The sequence below is a fragment of the Micropterus dolomieu genome, linkage group LG14 (genome assembly GCF_021292245.1).
Source record: "Micropterus dolomieu isolate WLL.071019.BEF.003 ecotype Adirondacks linkage group LG14, ASM2129224v1, whole genome shotgun sequence".
Taxonomy (NCBI): domain Eukaryota; kingdom Metazoa; phylum Chordata; class Actinopteri; order Centrarchiformes; family Centrarchidae; genus Micropterus; species Micropterus dolomieu.
In genome coordinates this window covers 21,518,548-21,545,057 of record NC_060163.1, presented here as the reverse complement: position 1 = coordinate 21,545,057, position 26,510 = coordinate 21,518,548, and the positions used below count along the sequence as shown (strand labels likewise).

At 39.9% G+C, this 26,510-nt stretch overlaps 4 protein-coding genes across 10 annotated transcripts in view; 3 read left to right on the top strand and 1 right to left on the bottom strand.

Annotated features, from left to right (window-relative positions):
* The window catches only part of wnk4a (WNK lysine deficient protein kinase 4a), a 44,767-nt gene extending 34,670 nt beyond the window's left edge, over positions 1 to 10,097 (top strand). For 2 of the 3 annotated variants that reach the window (XM_046068662.1, XM_046068661.1), the window contains exons 14-21: positions 907 to 961; positions 1,257 to 1,388; positions 2,691 to 3,535; positions 4,175 to 4,262; positions 5,894 to 6,521; positions 7,709 to 7,914; positions 8,031 to 8,125; positions 8,230 to 10,097. In XM_046068662.1, coding sequence (XP_045924618.1) covers positions 907 to 961; positions 1,257 to 1,388; positions 2,691 to 3,535; positions 4,175 to 4,262; positions 5,894 to 6,521; positions 7,709 to 7,914; positions 8,031 to 8,125; positions 8,230 to 8,232 — 2,052 coding nt within the window. In that variant the 3' untranslated portion in view covers positions 8,233 to 10,097. The remainder of the gene's footprint in view (positions 1 to 906; positions 962 to 1,256; positions 1,389 to 2,690; positions 3,536 to 4,174; positions 4,263 to 5,893; positions 6,522 to 7,708; positions 7,915 to 8,030; positions 8,126 to 8,229) is intronic. The other variant, XM_046068663.1, reaches the window with a different exon arrangement.
* A 7-nt stretch (positions 10,098 to 10,104) lies between these two features.
* LOC123982811 (cytochrome c oxidase assembly factor 3 homolog, mitochondrial) lies at positions 10,105 to 12,150 on the bottom strand. Its single transcript, XM_046068673.1, has 2 exons — positions 11,775 to 12,150; positions 10,105 to 10,783 (listed from the first exon to the last, which is right to left on the bottom strand). The coding sequence occupies exons 1-2, from the start codon at positions 11,968 to 11,970 to the stop codon at positions 10,680 to 10,682; spliced, it is 300 nt and encodes a 99-aa protein (XP_045924629.1). The 5' UTR covers positions 11,971 to 12,150; the 3' UTR covers positions 10,105 to 10,679.
* cntd1 (cyclin N-terminal domain containing 1) lies at positions 12,143 to 20,192 on the top strand. 2 transcript variants are annotated; one of them, XM_046068669.1, is made up of 7 exons: positions 12,158 to 12,557; positions 14,239 to 14,314; positions 14,406 to 14,577; positions 14,668 to 14,830; positions 14,967 to 15,111; positions 15,770 to 15,866; positions 16,063 to 16,466. In XM_046068669.1, the coding sequence occupies exons 1-7, from the start codon at positions 12,389 to 12,391 to the stop codon at positions 16,174 to 16,176; spliced, it is 936 nt and encodes a 311-aa protein (XP_045924625.1). In that variant the 5' UTR covers positions 12,158 to 12,388; the 3' UTR covers positions 16,177 to 16,466. The 2 variants fall into 2 exon arrangements, with proteins under 2 accessions (XP_045924624.1, XP_045924625.1); XM_046068668.1 differs by lacking the exons at positions 15,770 to 15,866; positions 16,063 to 16,466 and adding an exon at positions 18,240 to 20,192 and having other exon boundaries at positions 12,143 to 12,557.
* A 2,704-nt stretch (positions 20,193 to 22,896) lies between these two features.
* tanc2b (tetratricopeptide repeat, ankyrin repeat and coiled-coil containing 2b) overlaps positions 22,897 to 26,510 on the top strand; it is a 138,616-nt gene continuing 135,002 nt past the window's right edge. For all 4 annotated transcript variants that reach the window (XM_046068660.1, XM_046068658.1, XM_046068657.1 and 1 more), the window contains exon 1: positions 22,897 to 23,310. The gene's annotated coding sequence lies outside the window, so the exon portion shown is untranslated. The remainder of the gene's footprint in view (positions 23,311 to 26,510) is intronic.

Sequence of the window (26,510 nt, the reverse complement as noted above, 5' to 3'; positions counted from 1 at the left end):
AGCCATATTTTTTTACGAATGTGCTTTGCGTAGCCTGACAATATGTGACGACATAGTGTGTCATGCTAGGATACACACACCAGTTATCCAGATTATAGAGGTTAAAAGACTTTCCATAAATTGCACAATGACGTAATAATAGTTACATTAACTGGTTAATAACATGGGATTTATTATGGAAACAGCTCTTCACAACTTAACAATAAATATTTTACAGCCATCTTAGTATTTACTTTATTGTCCACTTAACACATGCTGTTCCACACTGACAAGCAATACATTATCGTCTACTTGAGGTCAGGACTCAGAGTCACCTACATCATTGGAAGTATCCAAGGGTTATAAAGTGCCTTTGACTTGTAAAACCCATGGAAGGGCCCTAATCAATGCTTTCAAATGCCAAAGTCAGTTTATGAGGATTTACTACACATGCTGTAAAAACAGTTGTATAACGTCTTTTGTTGTTTTGGAGAAGCTTTGACAAGTCTGACAAAATGACAGACATCAGACATCAACTGAGAGGTGAAAATCGCAAGACATTGCAGGAAGGGTCTAAAAAAAAAAGACACTAATAAGTTGCTTGCTAGTGAGTTGCATTATGTGAAGTATAGGATCTGTTGTTTTCTGAGCCTGACCTATATTGGTGACCAAACTTTATGATAACTGCTCTGTTTTTTGCATCTGTGTCTCAGAAGTCCCCCAATTTTATTGAATTGAAATATGGAGTTATCTTTTGGAGACACTTCTATTCCACCTATTAGTGGTGGCGATCAAACCTGCAAAGTAGTTTTGTACTGAAGCTGAGTCATACCATAGTTAGGAAGTCCCCGTTCAATTTAAAAACACATTATCATCAATACTGAATAGAAGTGGAGATTGAGTTTTATGAAATGTGCTCTCTTACAGCCTAATCTGCACAGTCACACCCTGCCTCGAACCAACTCCTCCTCTTCTCTGCCTGGTAAGTCTCACGTTTGATTAACTTAATTCACCTATTAAGAGGAAACCGGATAATTTGATGCTCGAGGAGATTAAACATGGTTTGAATGAAGGGAATTAATGTTTTAGGACTTTGCCCCCTACCTTTGTTTAATCATTTCATGAAAGTCTGAAACTCTCCAAGTATCATTAAGTGTGTGTGATCTCACCCCATGTCAGATTAACTTGCTTGTTGCATCTTTTTAACTGTACGTAATCTGTGTGTGTGTGTGTGTGTTTGTGTGTGTGTGCTGACATGTGTGCATGTCTTGTCTCAGACTTCAGTGTGGCTAACCCAAGCGTTGGTTTACGCGGCTCTCCTCCGTGCCCCAATGGAGATGTCTTCAGTGCAGACATTACTTCAACTGGGCGACCTCTTATACGCTCACAGTCTTTCCACAACGCCCCAGGTAAATAGCCCTCTGGTCCCTACGTGAAGAGGCCTAGCATTGTTTACTGTTTCAGCACACTGAAGAATTGTTACAGTCCTTTGGCAAAGAATAAGTCAAAGCAAAGCTCAGCTACCTCATAAACCCTCCCCTCCCCTTCACGGGGCCCGTTCTTGGTATTGTTCAGACATTCGCATGGCGCCATCCGCCATCCCCACACCTCAAAGCCTTCGTCTGTGTCTGCCTTGCGGCAGGGCCTCTTGGGTAATTACCTCACCTGAAGGGCGCTTTTTGGCTTTTAGGGAGACGTGAATGCTGTTGCTGTAAAGCATGAGCTTTTCTCCAGTTCTGTGATAGTCGGCAACATCTGTTTGCCAGCACAAGCTCCTACAGAATTTCCAAGAAAGGCTCCTCCCCATGTCAAAGTCTCCTTCTAGACAAGAGGGGCATTTGCAGTCAATTAAAGAATACATATTATTCAAATGTCCCCTGTTTCAGCCTCAGCAGCCATCTGAACATCCTCATCCCCTCTTGTCCTGTGTCCCCTCTTTCGCAATGCTTCTTGGCCACCTGCCACCGTTATAGAGTGTTGCCTAACCTATGTTTCCGTCAGCATGGAAAAAGTAGAAGGGTGGTTTGCATCACCAGCAACAGGAGGCGTGGTTTATAACTGTGGAGCCATTGTTGAGGTAAATGTTAAATGAATGGATGTGGCTTGGATATTGGCATCCTAAACTATTCCCCAAAGAGTGGTGTAGAAATCCTGACTGCTTTAATCTCACAATCAGACCCAAAATGTTGTGTACGCACACGTGTGTTCCATTTAAATTCCTCGAAAAATGTCATGTCAATCCTCACTCGCTCCATTGATGCTGAATCCCTCACATCCATGTAAGCTTGGTGGACAAGTGCTCTGGCTTAGGAATGAAATTTAGTTGGATACTGCTTTAAACAAAACATCTTTGTTCACCATGGAAACCGGGAAAGATTTATGCTCCACATGGCGTATGTCTTGGCAGGGGGCTGAAGGAAGAATTAAACTGACGAAACCCTGAGGAGAGAGGAACAATGAGTGATCTAACTCGTCTCTCTGGATCAACTCTGTCCAGTATTCCACTGCAACTGTGTGTGTGTGTGTGTGTGTGTGTGTGTGTGTGTGTGTGTGTGTGTGTGTCTGTGTCTGTCGGGGGGGGGTTCTCATTTAAAAATCACACCCATTATGCGTCAAATGAAGACATTAACAAACGTTTTACTTTTTGTACTTGTTTTTCCTTACACGGTTTATGTTCAAGATAAATTACGTTTTTAATCTTTGCCTTCCAGGATCTCCCCTCCATTATCAGCACCACCATCATCCTGCGTCTCTCCTGCCACACCATCAGCACTACCACATGCCCTTCATGGGCCACGGCCACTTCCCATTCCCCTACCAAGGCTCTCCAGGTTCCCCAAAGCCAGCCATCCATTCTCCCCTCACACGTGTAGCCAGTAACCCCACCTTCCCTTCTGTTCCCTCCCCAACCCCCGGTTCACCGAGTCCTTTGAATGAGACCCCAAGCCCTGGGAGCAATGACAGTGTCAACATGTCCCCACCTGGCCCTCATCATCCCAACATGTGGCCCCCCCACACACAGCCCTTATTTTCCTTAGCTAATGTCATCTCCATGGCCATGAGTATGGCTCAGTCTTTCATCCCTCCTACGAACATGCCCACCCAGGGGATGCACTCCTTTCCAGGCTTTCACCCCCAGCTACCCACTCACATGGCCCCACAGTCAGGTTACCCCTCCCTCTACCCACAACATTACCAGACCTCACCAGTAGAGGTCCCTTACCCCACAGCGGGCATCCCAGCACATAACAACATTTACCACAGCCATGAGAATACACCACAGATGAATGGTTTTCCCCAGAGCACTCATCCAGGCTGGCTGCATCCTGTCTCTCCACCTTCCATGCCTTCCACTCCTCCACCTGTTCCTCGGGAGACTTTGCAGCCGGTTGGACTCTCCAGTCCCCCCAGCCTGACCCAGGAGGACAGTTTCTACGGTTATGTGCCCCCATACTCAGCACAGGTTTCAGCCCAGGCTGAACCCAGATCAGAAGTCTCCAGTTCAAACTCCTTGTCAGATCTTTCCCCATCACCCCCAGAGAGCCCAGAAAGCACTGTGAGTCACCCTTAGTAATTGTTTTAGTTTCTCTCAGTTAAGATTCCTTTAAAATTATGTTGTGTATGTTAGTGCTAAAATGATCTGCTGATTAATTGATTAGTTAACTAACGGAAAATTAACCAACATATTTGATAATTGATTAATCATTCAAGTCATTTTTTAGGCCAATGGCAAAACATTTATTGGTCCCAGTAAAGTCCCAGAGGATTTGCCCCATTTCTTTATTTTACATGATTGTAAATTGAATATTTTTGAATTTAGGACTGTTGTTAAAACAAAACATATGAAAACACCAACTTAGGCTCTGGGAAACAGGGATGGGATCCAACTTTTTCTATTCCAATGCCTCCACTCAGATTATTAATCCAATACAAATCCAAAAGTGCTCTGTCTTTCATCCCAATCTAGATCTATATTTCATTTAAATCTGTGCACTGCAATGTGTGGAACTCATTTGGATCATTTTATCTAAGTGAGCATTAAGGATTTCTGTGTCTACCATTACTGATATCTGAAACACAGAATAAAAAAAAAAAAACACTGATAAAGAAACTATTTTTTGTGGAGTTGTTTTGTCTGGCCAATACCCAATGGGCTGCAACACTAATACTAACAATGTTTATTCTTTCTGTCTAGTTATCATCCTTCAGCACTCAATTGCACCCCACTGTACCTGAGATGAATGCCAGTAGCCCAAAACAAAAAGCCTCTTCCACTGAATCTGGTAAGAAATTCTGTGCATGTTCTCATGTTCCTGAAACAGTTTCTCCTCCGCCTCTGGATCATAAACACCTAATGTTGCTGCCAGGGGCTGGCAGAGCTGGAAAATGACATGCTGTATGATGTTTATGTTTGAACCCCAAACAAACCCCCACACATGCTTGTGTATATTATACACAAATGCACCCAGAGCCAAATATATATATATATAAAGTTCCTCTGCTCTATTTATGATGTATTAGGTCTAAATACAGTCTTGTGTCTCTGTTACAGCTAATTTGCCTTTAGAGTTGTTTTCAGTTTTCCCTCTTTTTCTCTCCTCTGTATCCTTGGTGACATTATCACCTATTAGCGGTGCCTCAGGAGCCGTTACGTAACTACGAGTCTGGACGTAATGTTCCATTCAAAACAAACACAAACGTAGGTGTGATTATGGCCCTGCCCACTGGCAGTGACCAATCGGCGAGCAGCCACATTCATTAGAGGCCTCTCCTCCCATATCCACACCTGTCAGTATTTATACCCTCCTCAGAAGCCCACATTGAACAGAGTCCCTCTGTTTCAGTGGGCTCAGAACCAGACGTTTTCTGTGTTTACTGTTAGGACACTCAGTGGGCGAAATGAGGCACTGCAGGATTTTAAACCCTTAAATGTTCTCCAGATGTGAGTGCATGCAGTGACTGGAATGGTTTGCATTACATGTTTGACACACCAGTAAATGACTCAATCACAATTACAGATTATTATCACTGCCATAAATTATGGCTCTATAGAGCAGTGTTAGCTTTTTGTCCAGTGTACCCTCACAACACTATCAGATAGGCCTAAGTACCCCGTTATCACACCCCTTTGATAGATGGGATGGCTTTATGTTGTTGTTCAATGGTATTTTTTTGTAGTTTTGCCCAAGTTTGCATTTGTACTACTGGCATTATGAAACTGGTTGTTTCAACCATTTACAGTATTTTTACTTTTGGCTTTTTGTTGGCTTTCTTCTAACAAATTTTTCATATTTATCAACTTACAATTGACTCAGATTTGTGGAAAACTGAGGCATGTGCAGACTTCCATAGTTGGCAAGTTATTGTGACAGTAACGAAAAGGAGATTATATATATATATAATTATATATATATATATATATATATATATATATATATATATAATAATTACTTCTGTTTGTTTTTGTTTGTTTTTTTCAAATTAGCTGAGGTTCACAATTTATCCTCATACCCCATGGTCACTGCGGAATCATTACTATAGAGGATATCCTCCTATGCTGAAAACAGTGTGGGACCCCTTTCAAGACTGTTGCCAAGAAACACATGATTAAAATTTAATCAAAGCCTGACAGTCAGGAAAGAGAGAGGCTTTGTTCTAATGATAAGCTCTGATCAGCTTACAGTAACAATAACTACTGTTTAGCCATTGACTGGCTGTCATTCATATAAATAGGACATCCTCCAGATGTTACAACTTCTTATTCATAGACACTATAAGTAAGCAGAGAGAGTACTAATAGACATTTAGATGCTTATTAAGGTACAATTACGAGTTGTCAAGGTAAAAATGTTTTCAAAAAAGCCTGCAGGCTTTGTGCAGAGCACTAAATACCTCCTCTTCCTCTATATTACAGAAGTCCAGTCTGCCCCTGTCACTGTTGGGCGATTCCAGGTGACACCCAGCATGGACATCCCTATGCCTGCTGTGCAAGCAGATGCTGTACCTGCTGCACCTTTGCCAGCAGACAGCAGCAGCACCCCGTCACAGAGCAGCACAGAGGAACAGGGGGAGTCTGAGACGAGCCTGGGCACCTCACTCACCATGTCCCCTCCTCACCCACATCCCCACAGAGCGTCGACGGGTGTCCTCCAGGAGGTTGACGGGCAGGTGGGGTGGGATGGGAGCCAGGAGCAGCAGCAGGACAGAGAAGAAGAAGAAGAAGAAGAAGAAGAAGAGGATGAGGAAGATGAAGAGGGGGAGGAAGAGGTTGTTGGGGAACGACAGAGAACGAGGAAGAGGAGTCGGAGGCGAGCGTACAGCCTTAGCCTGATGGGAACGTCTGCTGACAGCGGACTCTCAGTGACGGCTGCTGAGATGGAGGGGCGGCTGTGGGATGGAGCTTCAGGCAGCCCGCAGTACAGCAATGCCCTTCACCATTTATGGATGATGACTTATAACCGCAACACTCCCTACCTAAGCAGCGATGACTCAGACAGTGACGACGAAGACATGCTGGTAGAACTTCAGGAGCTCAGAGAGAAGTAAGTGACACCACTGAAGATGCCCAAAATACAGCAAATATGAGCTATAAAGACGATATCAACAGAAAGCAGAGGACAACACAGCTTTTGAAATTGAAAAAGAGGACAAAATAGTCGTTTTGAAGTAATCAACCAGATGAAGTTGAATATGGAAACTGAAGTTAAGGACGAATTGTAAGAGTTTTCAACAGGGCTCTCACACTTACATCAAATTCAAAGACTTTTCACTAACTTTTGTGATCTAACTTTGGGACTTAATGTTTAAAAAATTAGACACCATGAAGCCATCATACATATGTCCATCACAAGGTTTTCATCAGAATGTGACATTTGGATCCCATAAAAAAAGAGCTGAGGCCTATTGACTCATTTTGAAGGGCTGCAGCAAACAATTTTTTTTCTGTTAAATGTTAAACACATATTGATAAAATGTATATCGCAATTTTCCAGTGCCCAAGTTGATGTCTTGAAACGGCATGTTTTGTCCAACAAATAGTCAAAATCACAACAATAATCAAATTAAAACTATATCAAATAGAGGTAACACACTACAATATGGTATACAAAATTGTGAGTAGTTACTAAGGAACAAGTGAGGAACCAATCAGGAACAACCTGATATTTTATTCAAATAATTCCTGCATATCACAGAATCAACGGCTGTATAGATAATAATGGAGAGTTAACACACTGAGATATACTCTATTAATGAATCTGTAAAATATATTGCTCTGCATCAGCCACAGAGCGGCACAAAACTAATACCAATTCATATTACTTACTTAAACATTAGTTATTCTTTTTGTGCACACCCTCATGTAAAGTGGTAAACTATGCTGAGAATAGTATGTGGGTATCTAAGTAGTCGCACATATCTTCATGATTACCTGACCATTACTTGTTCAAGTTCTTTTATGTACTACTTTACTTGAGGGGAGAACAAAAAGCTTAAGTAACAGTAAGGTAATCATGAAGCTGTATTTAATTATTTTGAAATCAAGTGAATTAAAAGTAAATCTAAAAAAAAGGTTTTACCCATCCATCATCACAAACTTTTTGAAGTTGAAGTTTCTGAATTCCCTTAAATCCGCATGCCTTCAAGGTTTTCAAGGACTACAACAGCCCTTTCCAAGCAACAAGAGGGAGCTTTTAACCACTTACAACTGTTTCTTTTTGTCTCTTATCAGACATCTGGCAGAAGTGCAGGCCCTGCAAGCTGCCCAGAAGAGAGAGATTGAGGAGCTGTATGTTAGGATGGGGAAGGTTCCCCCTCCAGGCATCGTCTCTCCTGCTGCTATGCTGTCCAGTCGACAGCGCCGGCTGTCCAAGGGGAGTGGCTTCCCCTCGTCCCGCAGGAACAGCCTGCAGCGGTTGGACATGTTGCCACTGCCGGGTAAGGAAGAATATACACATTTGTATCAGATTAGGAAATCATCAGAGTTCTTACCTGGTAAATATGTGACAACTTTTATCTCTAAATGAGTTTTATTATGCATATTTTTTTCCTAGGTATCATTAGGAGAAACTCCCTTGGAGGCAGCAGCAGTGGCTCCCAGGATAAACATAGCAAAGGTGTCACCTTTGTAACTGACATAAGTAGAATGGTGAGTGAACCAACTTCATATTAAATTATTCTTCTTGTTAAACTTGAGAAAAATGGCTTTGTTCTCACTTTGTTTTTGTTTTTTTCCCCTTCTCATTTTCATAGTAAGAAAATCTCAGCCAAGTACGCTGTATATCTGGACTACCTCATCTGAAGTGTGACTGCAGTGGTCTAACCTGTCCTGTAGGAGGATCGCTTTAATTAACGCTTTTCACTGGCACACCGATAAGCAAACTGCTTCCCTCTGCCAGTGGTCATTTACCTCAACATATATATGAGCTGTCATCAGTTAAGCTGAATGTTCACAGGACCTGTAACATCCTGTTTCCAGCCCTTTACCAGATCTGGTGAAACTGTTGCAGCTGGAGCACAGAATACTTGCCAATCTGGTTCATGTTAAAAATGACAAGTTCATTTCTGCTCTCTTGTAAATAATCTGTCAAGACTATGAAACTGACGGTACTCTGCAAAGTGTTACATCACAGGTCGTTTTATTTTCTCTGAGCTAGCTTTTAGCGTTAACGCAGTCAAGTGATAGAACAAACTGCTGCAGAGTTGTGGCCTTTTGAGCTACAGTGGCACTTGAACTATGACTTTGACCCAGAATGATGATCGTTACTGTTTTCCTGTTTGTCTGATTCACTGCCGTTAATCAATCTGAGCACAGTAATGTGAACCACAGCAAGGCTATGACACTTTCACTGGCAGTTGTCATACAGAAATGACAACACTTATGATAATCTCGCAATTTATTTGCTGTAGTTTATTAATGCTGTCTCAGCACCTGCTGACTGCACAGTGAACACACTCAGATTATTGCCTTCCAGGGGCGGATGAGAGCACTCTAGACACATTGTACAGTTTGATTTTATTATTGTATTATGAAAACATTTTGTTCTGGTACATCTATCTTAGGTTTCTTTAGTGATTTTGACACCTGATAGGGTGACCTACATTCTCTAGACTAAGCCTGGATATGTTGGACTGCAGTCCTGACATTTTTCATTGTACAGCAGTACAATACGGAGATATCACTTTTATAAACACATACGCATGAAGATGTTAATGCTTCACAAAGAAGTTATAAATGCGGCCATGTAACTTGCTACAGCAGAAAGAAAATCTGGTTTTCAAATTATTAAATGGGAAGAAAATTGTTTTAAAAGGACACACGACTTTAGCATAAACAACATCTTACAACAAATACTATAGCTGGTTTAAAATAAAAAAAAATGATTTCCATGTATTGATTTATTGTGAAATATCCACCTAGGGTTTAGACTACTGGCCTTCCAGTTGATTGTACATGTGTATATATTGGAGTGCATTTATAGATCATGTTTACAAGTTATGAGTAAACTAAACCTTAATTCTTGCTTAAGCAAAAATCTTATTTGCTGCTTGTTCTATAGATCAAGCACCTTGTGCACTTTAGTAAATTCTACTTTAGTAAATTCTACTTTAGTTCTCAATCATTTAACACATTTGTGGATAAAACTGTGTTCACTTGAGGAAGAGCTGATATGTTTCCTGTTATTTTTCCATAAGGGAGGTAGAGCATATTCTATAGTTTATGTTTGATCATAATATTTCGTATTGGATCACAGTGATGATGATCTACCCTCCCACATTTAAAAATAATTAGTACTTAGTGGGATATAGAGAAATCAGTCCAAGCTGTGAATGTGTAGCTGTTGCCTTATAAAATATTCACAACACACACTGAAAGTTCTGGTAGTGGAACTCCAACTGTAAGATTTTCCAAAGTTCATAATATATTCAAAAAAAGTTTCTTTTCAAAATGTTTATTGTAAAAATATAAAATTGTATTGCTTTCTGAAGCTGCTGCTGTCCTGTCATGCTGAATCTGTGCCTTTCCCCAACAATGTCTTATTTTATATTTTTACTCAAGATTTGGTGGATAGATGAAACTCTATATCAAATTTTGACAAAAATAAATGCAGTTCTCAATACCACGGCTCCTTTGTCATGTTTACTAATGCTTCGTCCGGGGAATAGATAGTTACAAAGAGACATAGTTGTGTTAAAAAAAAAAAAATCAAATACATTTTTATTTTACAAATCATCTCTTTATCAACATAAATATGCTTCAACAAGTAAATCTGTGTGTCATTTCAGCAGCATCACTGGCATTCTTTTCTATTAAAGGCCACTGTAGATTTAATTTTATTGTTTTATTATATTAGCTGAATGAAATTTAGGATATTCCCCTCCTATTGGATGCACATCACATGATTGGGGCTGGAAACTTGTCAGGTAAGGGTTGTAATTACACTACAGTCTGGGCCTTCTGGGTAGCATGTAACGTCAGTGGATTAGTCCTTTCCACTGACTAAATCAAAATCAAGACACATCTAGTTTTCGGTCAGCAGAAGAACCACACAGTTTCCCTTCACAATCAAGATGAAAATGTGCAGCGCTGTCACAGCCAGCTATGGACTATAAATCCATTGCATCAGTGTCCACATTAAGTCCCTTCTCAGTAAGTGCCGGACAGACACACAGTCCAACAACAAGGAGGCAACACATGCATGTCAATTGGCACCGGTCTTTGGTCCTCGCATTCTCGCACGCTTGGCCTCTTCATCCATTTCATCCATGATCCGCTCCTGGGAGACTGAGTAAAATGTGTAGCCATCTAGCAGGGAAGCAAGTGGTCAAGGCAAACATTTGACAGCCAGAAGGAAAACAACAAACATTAGATGATAGGGGGTGATGCAAGCAGCATGTCAATCAGGCATTTTTATCTCACTGCTCTGAGTAACAGCAGAAGTTTGAAACAGATAACATTTAGCTGTCTGTGTGAATGCCTTATCTTATATACTCAGTTTATTAGGTACACCTAACTAAAACTAATGAAGTCCCTGCAATAGTAGTTCCTAACTTCATGAAGGTTAAAAGCTGTTGATTCACCTCCACGGTCACTTTGAAAGCTTTAGTGTGGTCAAATTGTGTTTGTCATTGATAACGTTGTAATTGGTGTGAATATGGAAGCCCATTTCTGCCAGGAAATAGATTAAAAGAAAAATACGTATATTTTGAGATGGCAAGTTTAAACTGATTTAGCATCTTATACAATTGTGAACTGGAATTTCATTATTTTTAACTAAATAAATCTACTTTAACATAAGCACTTTATCACCAATTGTTCAATTAAGTGCACACAACTGCTGCATCCAACACTGGGAAAGCATCAGGCAGAGTGACCGTGGCTCACCTTCTGTTACTTTGCCAAAAGAAGCTTGAACCTGAGTACATTTAAAGAGTCGATTGAATGAATCTTGATGCTAAATAATAATTTACCTAGGGATTATAAAATATAACATTTAGCCTGTGTTTTGCTTTACTAATGCACTCAAAACCACCTTTAATGTGACATCTGTCTTAGCTAACGTAGCATCCAATGAATGGGAAACGTTAGCGCACTTTAATACATTTTAGCTAACTGAGGCTACATCTTCCAGTCAATCAAATATTTGAAACTTCCAATAAAGTTTCTAACAGGAGATAAACTTGCGTTAAGCTTTATATCGGGTTATCTAACCAGGAACCTCACAGTAACTTTAGCATGCTAAGCTAACGTTACATAGTTCACCTTGTGTTGACGTTAGTGTGCTTGGCAAGGATACAAATTCCCAGAACGAGTGCCCCGATGGCGAGTCCTGTCACAACATTTCGTGTCCGCAGCTTCTGTGTTTTCTTCTTCCACTGTTCAAGCTCTACTTGTCTGATGAAGTGCATCTGTTCTCGAGAAAGACCCTCTTTACTCGGGTCTATCCTAGTTGCAAGAGGAGCACTGGAGTCCTTCGGCGTCTTGTCAGCCATGTCTGCAGTCACATAAGAGGCATGGAACGTTGTTTCGCAACCGTCCTGCGCACAGCCGAGTTTCAAATGATCCGCTGAGTTGGTGGCGGTTAACTGCGACGCGCGTAGCACATCAGTATGCTGTGAGATCTACGCTGATATGAGCGCTGCAACAAGTACCAAGCGAGCGAAACAAAAATGGTGCAACATCCAAATGAATCCCTGTGGCTGCGATGATTGGTTCCTGCTAGAAGAACGGTCCTGGGGTGGAGGTGAAAACCTGGTGAAACTCCGGGAGAATAGCGCCATCTTCCGGGAAAAATACACCTTAAACACGATTTTTTTATGTTTTTCTAATTAATTTTTGTCGTAATTGTCGATTTAGTTGTGTGTAAAAGTAGCATTTGTGCTCACAGACGTCAACGGTTATTGAGTGAAAATGGCGAAACGGTTATTTTGTTCTCCAAGCCAAAGAATACGTTTCAAGTTTCGGGAGGCCTCGTTTGACCTGCTCACAGATTTCCTTGTTAATCTCAACAAAACAAACAAAGATAACCTCAACAGTTTATCAAAATGTAGTGGGAACTTCAAAGATAAAAGACTGATGGGTAAGTAACGTTTATTATACCACAGAGAGCCAACATAACGCCTAAAGTGTAATAAGTTAGACCTTTTCATTTCAGCTAACGTTAAAAAACGTTAACATAATGATACCTTGCGTAATAATAACGACATTTTTACCAGTTTCTGATGCATATGACTACAAAAAATAAAATAGAAAAAAATACATTTAGTTTACTTTTTGTCTGTCGACTTAACATTATCGCGCAAGACGAAAATGTTTCACACATTAACTTACACGTAAAATACTTTACTGCTAACTTACAGTTGTTTCGACTATGGGATAAATTCAAAACAACGTGAAACTATCTTTTATGGTTGCTACTATATGTACTAGTTCTATATATAGGCTTTTAGTAGAGTTACAGTACAGTTGGTGTTTTTATGCTGTACAGGACATCTCTGAATAGCCCACCACTTTACCCTGTCACGACTCTGAAGTCTTTCATACACCTGGAGCTGTGAGTCCTGTTATTATGTTGGCCAATTCTCAATACAAGCTCCTCATAAGTCTCCCAGCTGCCAGCACCACAGCAGAGGAACCCTGTGAGCCAGTGACAGGGAGCAGATGGAAACCTATGTTAATGGATTGTTATTAACATCCATATGCTTCCTTGTTCACATAACAGCTAAAATACAATTTATTTAATTAAATTAATGGAGATATCTCTGTTAAAAGTTGCCTCGTTGCCTCTACCTTTTTGAGTGCTGGCTTAATTAAGTAACCTGCCACTCTCACAGAGTTAATAATTAATAAATACTTCAATTTTTTTCACACTGAGTGATCAATAGAAAAACTGCCCAGTCATGATACATTTTTTGTAGTGTTGGCTGGTGGTGTTGAGAACCCAGCATAGTTGTGATTCAGTGTTACATGTTTTACATGCACGGCTCTTTTCACACAATAAATATGTATAAAGAAAAGAGAATCAGAATTTCAAGTAACTGTTCTTCACTTACAGTCTTTCCAGGATTTTCTCCTCCGTCTTTACTGGACCATCCATGTGTTATTTTATCTCATCATCTAGAGCAATGGCTGTCAAACTTTTTTATGTCAACTACCCCCCAAACTGACACAAATTAGACCATGGACCCCCATTTGATAAGATTTTATCACAGGGTCCCTCATCTGGTGGGACTTTTAGATGTTTTATTTCAGAAAGTATATGAAACCCATGACCAAAAAAGTCATATATTCTGGTCGTACAGTCATTGTGTTACTTATAGAAGACATTATAGTGAAGGTTTTGCTGGGAACCCCCTTAAAGACCCCTGGGGGTCCCTGTACACCACTTTGAGAACCACTGATGTCAACGTCGAGTACCTTGATAAATGATGCAGGACATTTATAGTTTTTCATTTCTAATATGTTAAATTAGCATTACTGCAAAGAGCTCAAACGTGACAGTGAATAGCCAATAATGCCTGGAGAGTGAAAGGCCATATTACATTTTATTGATCCTATTTCGCAAGAGAGCTCTGCAAGTGTCACTTCATATAGTTGCCTTAACTCATTTACTACCTCCATTTTAATGCACGCACTTATTAATTCCTTTCCTCAAATGTGTTTTGTATGCTCGGATTACAGTCTGTCAACTCTGTCCCAACAAGCTGATCTCGTGCTTTTATTCAAGCTAACGCTCTGCATCCGTCTCTGGTGTTTCGTAGAATACATCTTCCTGATAGCTAAAGAACTTGGACTTGATCCACTGGCTGGATACCATGCAGTTGAATTACTTCAAAGGTAAGAAGGATCAGCATATTTACCTTTCCCTGCCACACCCAGTGTGATATTGGTTTAGCATTGCCTTTCTGTAAATAATTATCTCCCCCAGGTTCATGGTCAAGCACGTTACAGATTTGTTAACCACACCCACACCTCAAGGTGCGGCTGCCGAACCACCAAAAAGTTATGAGGATGCCGTGTTAGACAAGCTCAAGGAGAAATTCCACCTCATCATCTTCTCCTGCGTGCAACTTGCAAGCAAACTGTCTTTGCACAGTCACGTAAGTTCTGCGACACCTACGATTAATACATGTCCATTCCCTGTGATTAGAAATAAAATAATCTCCTGTTATCGTTTCAATATTTTCTAGATAATCGACAACAGTACTGCTGTATCCTTTCTGCAATCAGTTGGCCACAGTGTTTCCAAGCAGACTGTCCTGGAATCAGAGCTGATGGTATTAAAAGGGCTTGAATTCAGACTAAACAACCCCAACCCTCTGACGTATGTGGAAATCCTTCTGGAAGTGCTTGGTAAGATAAATTTAACACAGAGCAACTTCTGTTAAGTATACAAAAAAGTGCTAAATCAAAGGTTCTGTGAAGATAATTAAGCACTGTTCATTGAACAGCTGTACTGATTTTGAAAGAGGTGACTAAACTTTTGTAGGCCACAATGAGCCATCCATCCCTGTTGAGCGCCTGTATCACCTGTGCCACCATGTTCTCCAGTTCATCAGCCTACAGAGGACTGCCATCTACGACTCCTTGTTAGTGATTACCACTCAGTGTGTCACCCCATCCAGAGAACAAAGGTACTACATTTCTTTTCGAGCCACATTTTCACTTTTTTTGGGACACGTGGTTACTGTCATGGTAGTCAAGCTGCTGGACTGGCAGTTGAGTAGACTACTCCCCCCTGGGAAGCATATACCCAAGAGCTAATAAATTAGGACTGAGTAATGCCTCATAACCTCGGTGGGGTAGAATCTTAAAACTAAGGTAGCTGAATTTTTGACCACTTGGAGGCAGCAGAAACAAGCTGTAAACGCAATGTTGACACCTTTTGAGTTGATAACTTGTTAACAAACAGTTGCATAAACATTCAGACACGGAGCAACATTATCTTTCATTTGGTTGTTGGTTCTGGCTCCTTAGCTGCTAAATGCTCTATTTTGTTCCCCAGCTAGTCACATACTTTGTCTGTCTACCGTTTGGTGCTGGGCAGGTAGTGCACAGTGGTGTTTTATGTGGGTCTAAAACAACGGCAGCAGAGCATTCAGAGTCATCCAACACAACCAGTTGAAAGATATTAGAAACCTTCGTGGAGTTGAAGACAAATGTAGAGTTAGGTGATAACTCTGTGGGTTCATCTCTCCCAGCGATGACTTTTACGTTACACATAGTCAAAGAGCCATTATTAATGTAAAACAATATTTATTATAGCTGCTAAGTTCACCCTTTTCTAAACAGAGAGAGGTTTGTGACTGTGACTGAAGACTGCATGCTTCTTGGTGTGGGTGTCATCGCCGTGGCTGCATTCATCCTAATTGTCAGACAATGGGAACAGGTGAAACACCTTTACTGCATTCACAATAGTCTTAGTTATCCGTGTTTAAAATGTAAAACTGTACACATAATATGCAGCCATATCAAAGAATATCAAGTCATCTGCCTTATCCAAGCATAGTTAGTGTTAGTGTATTACAAATATGTTCCGTACTAGCAGTTTTTGTTGATGTAGGCTTTTTTTTAATGCATTGCAGGTTGTGGGAGAACTGAGTCACATCACAGGAATCTCAAAGAGGAGCATCAGCGATTTCGCTTATGTGACAGTGATGCACATTGTTAGAACCAGTTCCCCAGTAACATCCACTTGAGACTCTCAAGCAGCATTGACTGAATACTGCTTCACTTTATACTAAGTGAAATGATTAGTTTAAAACAAAGCAACGTCCGTTTACTGAAATACCTCATGTAAGGAAATGGTGTCAAAAGAGTAAATCCTTATTTTCTTAAAATAACCGTTTGTTAGTGACAGATATATGTTTAGAATATTTTATTTTATGTTCTGTAAAACTAAATAAATACTGATGTTGCAATTGTGAAAATAAATACACTTGTTAACAAGATGAATACTTGATAAAATGTAATAAATATTGTAACTTTACTGTATGTCTCCACTGCTTTTACATGTCCTATGCCAAATTGATCCGCTCCCTTAAAAGTTGTTTATGGTGGTTTATTGTAAGGCTCATGTGTTGAGTTCCACATTAGCCAAGATGTTTAAATGGATTACAGCTGAGGATCAGTGTCACACGTCTCTGGTGAGGGACTAGTCCTCTGTCTGAGTCTCATCCTAATTGTAGGGATGCATTGGCTATACGAATCTGAGGACAGGATTAAAAACCCCACTTGACACCAAAAAGAGATTTTCATTTTCAAAATCTGTTTCCATTCCATGCAAAAATATAATGTCCTTCAGTTTATCACAGAATATTTTAAAAGTGTTTGGAGCCGGACATTTGTTTTTAATTTGGTGCTGTTTCCAATTTGGGACAAACAAAATAATATTAGGATATTAAAATGATAACTTGCATAATATCAATCATACATTTTCATTTATTCGGACTCCTTATGTACTGATGTATCTAGTTGGTATGCAATGATATAGTTCAAGGCAATTACCTTCACATATCAAAGCACCTGCTGGTAAATATCAATCTAATTATAGTGGTCAGCCTCTGGGGGTGTCCTAGTGGCTCTACGAAGCATACCGTGTAACTGGAACATTCTGGTTTCAGGTTTGCCCAGGTACCTTGCCTCCAAATAACTCAGTGCTAATGGTAACTGCTACAGAGCTAACTGGGAGGTATTCTCTTTGTATGTTTACAACAATAGTGTGTTGAATATGAGAATGTATAGTATATAGAAGGTGACACCAGTGGTGGCAGTAAAGTTTTGGATATCAATGACCTGAAGGTCAACACTTAGGCTATAGAGTTCATTCATGTCCACCTAAAAACAGGTGTGAGCAAGACAAGAGCTATCATGAAGTAAAGCAACAGTTTTGGTTGGTGAACTGCCGCCATTGTGGCATATCCGACCCTGGTCCTACAGAGAGTATAAGATCACATAATTCAAATTCAATGTCATAAGAATAAAGTCATAAACCGGCATTTAAATTTTTAAAGTGCAGATTTATGACTTCATTATCATAACTTAATAACTTAACTGATCAATTATATACTGTATTTTAGGTTAAAAAGTCCTACAGATAAGCAAAAATGTAATTTTCGGAAAATAATAAAATAATTCATCATATGATCACCTTTGTTTGGGTCTCATATACAATGTCTCTGTTGCTATCTTTTAGAGACTAGGCTTTTTGGGCAGAAGTAGCCTCTCCCCTGGGCTGCTTGACATTTTTGAATGTGTTCTAGCTCTTTGATATCCCAAAATGTCATAATATCATCATCATTCAGATTACCTATTTGTCCAGAGGCACTCGGACCCCAGGTCTCTTGTGAACGCTGCAATGTGTCAGTGATACTGATTCCTTTCTGAGTAGCATCCTCCTCCCTGTTGACCAGAGCAGAGTGACTTGACAGAAGCTAGTCCTGGCTGAAGGCCAGGCTTGTCTGTGATGTTCGCCAGCTGAGAGAGATGTTCTCACAAAGCCCCAAAGCCCCCATTGACTCTGTCAGTGGTCGGTGGCAGTGGTGCCACATGTGATTGCTCCAGGAGAGGAGTGAGACTGTTAAGTGTTCCACTTGAAATTCTTGACGCACTTAACTGTGAACAGAAAGACTGCAGGCTATGTAGGCTGTTGGTGGAGGCTGAGGTTAACTGATAAATTGACCTCAGAAAAATGATCAATTCGCTTTCTTTATATGTGTCCTGCCAGGGGGCTAATACGTCACCATCTGCCTCCTTCTCTTAGATTCACTGGACAGTACATCAAAGATGTGGAAGGATGTGGGACACAAGTGGAACCTCCCAGGAAGTTGTCCAGGATCTCAGCACTGGAGGGACGCTCAGAGCCTGTGATCTCCCTGATGTTTGTTTTGCTGAAAAGGTGTTTCATCTTGTTCTTGCTCTTCAGGATGTCTTGGCTTTGCGTTTGCTTGCTTCCTCCATGGCTGGATCCATTTAATACTCTGTCTTTCACATACTCACACCTGTGCTTGTTGTGATACCATGCAGGGTGTATTTTATTGCCATGGGAAAGGAAATGCAAAAAAGCTGTGTTCCAAAGAAAATCAAACATATTGGCTTGCAATAAAAACACAGCAGATATCAAGTAACAGTTAATATTATGAAATAGCATAGAAGCTTTAAGAAAAATAGATGGGTAGTGAGAAAACTGTCCAGTTGCATCCTGCAACAACCTGCAGCGCAAAATGTATCCTAGAAAACTTACATCTGGATGCCAGGGGGGCGTTTACTCTGTGGGGAATCTTCGAAGCCATCGCCAGCTCTGCAGTCATGCTCTGGGTTCCACTTGAGATAGCTTGAAGGCGGCAGCACAGTGAGCTTTTATTCCATAGGCTTCCCAGCTTAGACAAAGAATTTTTCCCAGAGCTGCAGGGGGGACGACTGCAGGTTGCAAGCAAAGAGGTTTTGGAGTGTAAGTCTTGGAAAGCTGCAGGCTATAACTTAAGAGGTGTGTTGGCTGCTGACATTCTGAAACTGTGATAAACTGTGACTGGTAATATGCCGTGAGTATGTTCCACAGCTGGTGTAATTTCTATATATGGTGTAAATTCTTATTGTGGTATTGTTTAAGTTGTTACCTTCCTTGCAGCTGACATGGTTTGCATAAGTGTTGAAAAAGTCTGCATGCCAGTTATTTCTTGTTTCACCTCTGTATCTAGGATCTCTCTATACCATCTATGAGGCTGATTCTAACAGAACAAATCTTAAAAAGAGGTAATGAAGTTGATGTTCCAAATCTAGTTGTTACTGTTGCACCCTGAACATATTCAGCGCTACTGAAGGTTTCAGCGCCCTGTCGCTCCCGGTTTTGAGGTACAGCTGAAACAAAAGTCGTTTACAATATCTGGGACATAAATGCAACACAACAGATGGCAGCTAGCTAGTGTGGAAGAGAATATGCAGGCTCAAATACCACCAGGTATGAAATAAACCTGGAGAAAGCAAGACTGCAGCAGGGTGTAACACCTGTATCCACTGTCAGGTGTGTTGACTGTGTGACAGGCTACTGCTTTGAAACCACAAAACAAAGATAATGTTGAAACTTCACACTTGTTTTCTCCCCACCAAAATATCTTTGTTTTACATTTGACCAAAAAATAGAATGGCAGATTGAATTTCACACGTTTTCAGAAATGCAATTACATCATTTTATTGTGTATACTCTTTTCACTATAAGCATAAAAGGCAAAATCTTGCAAGGAAAAAAGTAAACCTCATTATTCTTTTGGAAACTTGACGTTTGTTCATTTAAAAAAATATTAAAATAGATTTCTTTTAGTCCTTACATTCAAAATACACTATTCACGTTTAAGGTTTAAACATGTGCATATATAGGCTACTAATAAAAATTACATATAAAATCTGACCCCTTTTTGTGTTAAAATTACAATTGTAAAAAAGATGAGAGAATGATTGTAGTTTGTTTTGGGGGGTTTTCCCCAAAATGTACAGATGTTTCCTATACCAGTGCCAGATAGAGGAAACACACATGATAATTTATTATATTATATGCAACAATATTTAACAGCATTGATTTGAAGGCAGATACATGGCATGAAGTTTTGTCTAGTGAGCGTATTTTGTGCGTTATGTTAAACCTGAATCTGACGTTACCCCCATTTTTTTCTTGGAGAATATATTGTTGTAAATGATTCTGGGAAATAAAGTCCTGAGGGAATTTGCTTTTACTGGCTACTGTTGCTACTGAAGGTTCGGTAAGATTTTTAGTTTTCTGTTAGCTGCAATTAGGCCTAAATTTTGTCTAGCGGTGGATGAAGTATTCAGATCCTTTACTTAAGTAAAAGTAGTAATATCTCACTGTAAAAATACTCTGTTACAAGTAAAAGTCCTGCATTGAAAATGGGACTTGTATGTAGTATAATCAGGAAAATTAGCTTAAAGTAAAAGTAATCAATGCAGAATGCAAAATGTCCCCTGTGACTGTATATATAATATAATATATTATTCCTCCTGTTTTAATGTAAAAGCAGGATTTCACTGTTGTTGTTAGTTGAGGATCAGCCTGCAGTTAATGATTATTTTCATTATGGATTAATCTCCTGATTGTTTTGTCAGTCCAAACCTCAAAATAATTAAATATACATTAAAACATTCACCTTTGTGAAATGTTTTTACATGAAAAATGACAAATGATTATCAAAACAGTTATATACTAGCTGTACCTGTATCATAATTTCATATTTTCTGTACTATCATACTTTCATTAAGTCTTCATATGTTCTGTGTGTTCAAATCTTACTTTGTAAAGTAACTAACTGAAGCTGTCAGATAAATGTAGTGAAGAAAAAGTATAATATCTCCCTCTGAGATTTAGTGGAGAAGTAGAAAGTGGCATGAAAAGAACTTAAGGACAGTACTTGTCCACTGTTGTGCTTTAATTAAAGACATGAAGACTAATAATAATGTTCTGGGCAGGCATTTTACATGTTACATGTTTTATTTTTGTTAACATTTGAGAACAACACAAACTTCTGTCTGGATCTCTGCTCAAGCATAGTGATCTTGCAGTCTCACATTGGCATGTCATCTGAGTGTGGTTTAAAAGATATCAGCTGCCATCACACATATGGCTATGTCAGATGAGTAGAGCTCCCGTGGATTAGCTGAAGATCCCGGGCCAGGCCTCATTGAGTCAGTCTCTTACTTCTCTGACTCCCCACGACTCTGCTGATCTCCCTGCAGTCTTGTGTGAGGCCCCATTAATCTCACCTCCCCTTGCAATCTGTCAATGGGAGAGTGGACTGCACACTCACCTTTACTGTTTTCGTTCTTTATATTGAGGTGGAGGGAAAATAGCCTACATGAGGGAAGGCTTGTATAGGCATTTGATTCAATGCCAGTGGAAGCATGTGTGTTTCCACACCGCAATCTGTGACCACCTCGTCCATCACACTCACACTGACAGGATCTCTGCACCAAAGCCAGTATCCAGGGCCTCCCTTAGGTATTTTTCATTGCCATTTGAAGAGAGGGAACCTTTTAAAGTACAAATATGTATGTTATACCAACTGATGGATATATTTAGCTACATCACTTACAAGCTGAGATGTATGATGTTGGCATGTCTTAAAGCTTGCAAGTGTCAAATGTGGTAACAAAGGATTTCCTTCTTTCTTAAAGCCTGGTTAAATAGGGTTTATATATGGCACACATCTTTAGATAGAACATCTTTCTCCTGCCACATAATGAAGTGAGCCTGAAGATGAAAACATTACAATAACAAAGTTCAATGGTCAACTGGAAAGAGAGTTGTTGATTTTTGTGTCTTGCTGCCACTGCATATCTATAAAACCTCACTTAAGAGGCAGCAGTCACAAAAATGGTATCAGGTCTTTATGCCAGTTTCTTGGCAGGGTGTAGAAGGACACAGAAGAGGTGCTTGAGAAGTATATAATCAACTAAAGATGAGTGGCTGTGTAGATTTGTGCAGAAACCTCATAAAGTGACCCCAAGTCACTTTGTGGAGGCAACAACAAGGAAGCGTTCTACCTCTTAAGTTCATTTAAATACAGATGCTAATTATAATAATAATATTATTATATTATTAATTATAATAATGTGGTAGTAAATAAAAAAGGCATTAATCTATGACCACCACCAACAACAACTGCAAATATAATCAATATAAATCTGTCTCAAAACATTCAACTTTAAAATGTGTATTAATTTAATTATGATATAGGCTATTATTAATTACGATATAGGCTATTATTATAGGCTATTGACACAATCAAGCACTGTGTATAGTTAATGTTACCATATACAGCATCCCTGAGTGTAATTCTGGCTGATAGGCCTGTCATTTCATTGACCGATTGAGGAAGAGGTTGGGAAAATGTCTGACACTCGCCAACCTCTTCTCCATCTATCATTTCAAATGTCAAATGCCGTGATCTGCAGGGGAGAGGAATTGAAGTTTGATTAGCATCGACCTTGTTTCTCTTGAATAATTATGAATGATTTAGGTATTAGTGCCTTCTTTCATCATAAATAATTCATTAAGCCTGCCTCCCACCCACCTATATGTTTGTTTCGCCTGCTCGCCTGGGATTTCAGCTTCGTCAAGCTGGTGAGAGAACAAAAACGATTGATACCGGAAATATGTCCGTGATGATGACAAAAACCTAATTAATGAAAATAAAGTCCTTTTCGTTATGCTCGTGTATTTTCGAAGTATATTTGATTGTGATTTGCGCCCTTTACACCAGGTGTTATAAACGTTGCAACTATTGAGATTTTTATTTTGAAAGGTAGTACCGGAAGTATCATATTTGATGGATTTAACTGACTTGACCTAGTAATAGGCAGGCAGGTCAGTGCTCCATGTTGCGGCGCTGCGTGGCACTGGGCACCCACTGGCTCTGACTGCACCACACACACACACACACACACACACACACACATACACATACACATATGACTGTAGATGTGAATGGCCCCGACACTTGGCACGTTTGGCGGGCGACAAGTAGCCGTCAGTCCGGCAGCTGCAACGTCTGCAGACCGAGCTTGCGCCGCGTACACCCATGGGTGTCGCTACTGTGACCGTGTTCTGCATTGGGACTGAATGTGGGCGCTTTGATCGGTGCAGTTATTTTCAGAGTCACTCGCTCAAGCTATTTCGGAGCGACTGGAAACGTGCAGACGGGTCGGGTAGTTTGGATTGAGGAGCCGCACGGACCGCTGCAGCAGACACGGCACCGGAGCAGCAGCAGAGGGGGCACGGATGTGATGCCAAAGCTGGCGAGAAAAACAAAGGTTTAAGTCTAGGAAAGGTAATATGTCCTTTTTTTTTGTACAGCAACTTATGCTCTTTCTCAGCTCTTTTCATTTAAAAAAAAGTTAATTAGATTATACCTTTTAATAAAATGTGTATGTATGTATGGTTTCAGGGTCTTGCATCCAATCTGAAACCTATAATGCTTGTATCTTGCTGCTCATAGGCAAAGCTCAGCTAAGCCAATAAACATCCCCAGCAGTGTTTAATGAGATGGACTTAGATGGTCCTTTGTACACAACGAAAGCAATTTTTTTTATCCGCATACTACAACATGTGAAATGTAATTTCATGACTTTATTAGAACTGTGCAACACATTGGTGTGTTTCTCTAACATTATATGGTTTATTGGTGACAGTCATTCACATATCCTTTATAGACCGGGGAGCCTGCCACAAAATGTGCAAATGATTTTAAAACCAGGGCCTTGCTGTATGTAACAAATGGATATTGATCATTCATTTGTCCACAAGTATGTACCTTGTTTGGTGGATATACTGGGGTGTACTTATCCTTTGTGTAACCTATATCCAACACATACAGTCTCGAGTTATAAGGGGGGTTGCCCTCACAGACAACAAGCTGTCCATAAAGTGAAGAGGTTTATATGGAAGAAGCTGTTCTTACTTGTTCAATGGCTCCAGGCCAGAACCTACCTCACTCTACACAGCCTATTATCTGACATCTGGTCCTTCTTGACAGGGACTTATGTGGTAATGGTATGTTTCAACAAAGGCTGTTAATCTGTGTAATGCCTGTTGTTTGGAAGGGGAAAATGCTTATTTCCCTATGATCACCATTCAGCACTTTATATGGTGGAAACTGAGTCTTTGGATGGGAAATGTTATGGGATGTGAAAACCTTGGCAGTTGTCTTTAGATGTTTTATGTTTCTGTGTTATGTGGTTTAGGATTAGACGGGGTGCAGATTTGTAAAATGGCAAAACTGCCACAGAAAAACTGTCATTTTTAGGGCATAGTTTACACACACACTCTTACAATCGCAAGCTATGCCTTTATTGCATCCAGAGAACTGCTGTGATAAAGCATTTATCAGAAAAATAGGTCTGCAGACTTGTAAGATTTGGGCTCCAGTACTCATGGTTTTTGTATGAGGCTCGAGATGACTGCTGTCTCGCTGTACTTTTTTATTCAAGTTCTTGGTTGTCAGCTCCGCTCGGCATAGATAAAAGACAGTCATCCTCAAAGCGTTCTCTCATCACATCAATGACATGCACTAGTTTTGCTTCTCTCTTGCTACCCCACTCCTAACACACATCTGTGAGTTCATACTGTGGAGGTTTTCCATTATGAGATCACTGTGTTTTTCTGTTTTAGTCGGCCAGCCCCTAAACTTTTTGTCTTTCAGTGCTTATCGCTCTCTGCTCAGGGGGGGTAGTGGCAAGGCCTTGTTTTCCACAGTCCGAGCCAACACAGTCCCTCCTGTCACGCTCACTGACAGGCCAGAGGTTAAAACAAAAAGATTCTGCTTTAGCAAATGGGCAAAGGATTTCTCTGAAACTTAAGTTGACAGAGAACAGCCTTACATTTCACTCGGTACTTAAGAAATGTGCAGTATAAATAAAACATGCCTCAAATCTTTGAATCAAAACTGACACTAAAACTAGGCACTTGAAACTCACCATGTCTGTATTGCACCAGATAAAATATAATTTATTGTTGAGAGCAACATCGTTATCACAGTTACTATATGATTAATTATGAATCCCTAATTGAGTAGAATTGTCAGAAATTCAATTTACGTAGAATATGAAATCTCAATGATCAGTCCTTAATAGAAATGTCCACCCTAAAACACTAAATTGCTTAATGCCATTAATGCTTGTGATATTTTGTATTTAGCCCTTATTGATATGTTTTTCTTTTCCTGCTGGGTATCTGTTGGGTAGATGCTCTGACTATTGCGGTTGTATTAATACTTTGACGTTTGACAAAAAATATCTAGACTTGCCATTTTAGCTTGATGTAATTGTACAGGGGAGTCTGTCCTCCCAGCAGCATCAGTCGTTTCAGTAAGTTCCCTAAAACAATGGGGTGGAAGATGGGTAAACAAAAAATCAGGAGACCACTGTTTGTTTCTTGTTTCCAACCGACTGCTGTTTATTTTTAAAGCTTGACCACGATCATTCCCTAACCTTAAACATGTGTTTAGTATTGTAACCATGACAAAGAGGGTCCTCTCTAACCTTAACAAAGCAGTAATTTTAACCCAAACCAAGATGCTTTACATTTTACTTTGCCTACTAGCCTAACCAAGTTGCTTTTGTGCCCACACATTAACCAGAGCATCGTCACAGTTTTGGAAGGCACAGACAAACGCTGACGTCCTACCGATATAGGCGTCAAATCCGGAAACATGTCTGCGTGTGGTTCTACAAGTTATTGATAAACAACATATTTTGTTGTTTAATTTAGGGGCCTTGTTGGTACAGGGGGAGATCCATGGTAGAAGAGACACAAATGACCAGTTTCTCCACTGACAAAAGTCTAAATGAAAAAATAATGTAATGCAGCCACAGAAATTTTTTTACATAAGAGGTGAAACTCAGGTTTTCTTGACCATTTTTTGTTTCTTTGCATGGCTGTCTTTAAAAAAAACAAAGAAAAAAAAAAAAACTAATCCCTCTGCTGACATGTTCAAGCACATTCTTATTCTGCGGGTCACAGAAAATCGTTCTTGGAATTGTAGAAAATCATAGATTAAATCAGGAGTGGACAAGACAGGCTGAGTCGAAGTGGGTACGGCAGAAAAGAAAATTACAGCAATTCAATAACTTGAATAGAATGTATTGAAAATTATAGATTTCATAAGTTTTTCTTTGAAGTGTCACCAGCAGCTGTTTATAGACAGATGTATACAACTTGTACTTGTAACAATAATATATCTGACACTGCACTTTGTGTTCTTTAAAGTGGTTGGAGTTAATTAAGAGACTTCTAACCGCACAGTAGTGTTTGACTGCTCCTTCAGATATGAAAAGGTCTGTTGTTAAATGAGGTAAAACAGCTCTTTTTGATGTGCTTCCATGACCAAGCCAGACAGCACTGGGTGTTGCTCTCTGAATCGTATCAGCTCTGAAAATTCGAGATTGTTTCCTGTACAGGGAATAAAGGTGTCGTCCTAAGGGATGTTTTGATTCCTTTCCCTGAGCGATGAGGGAAAAATGGCACTCTTTA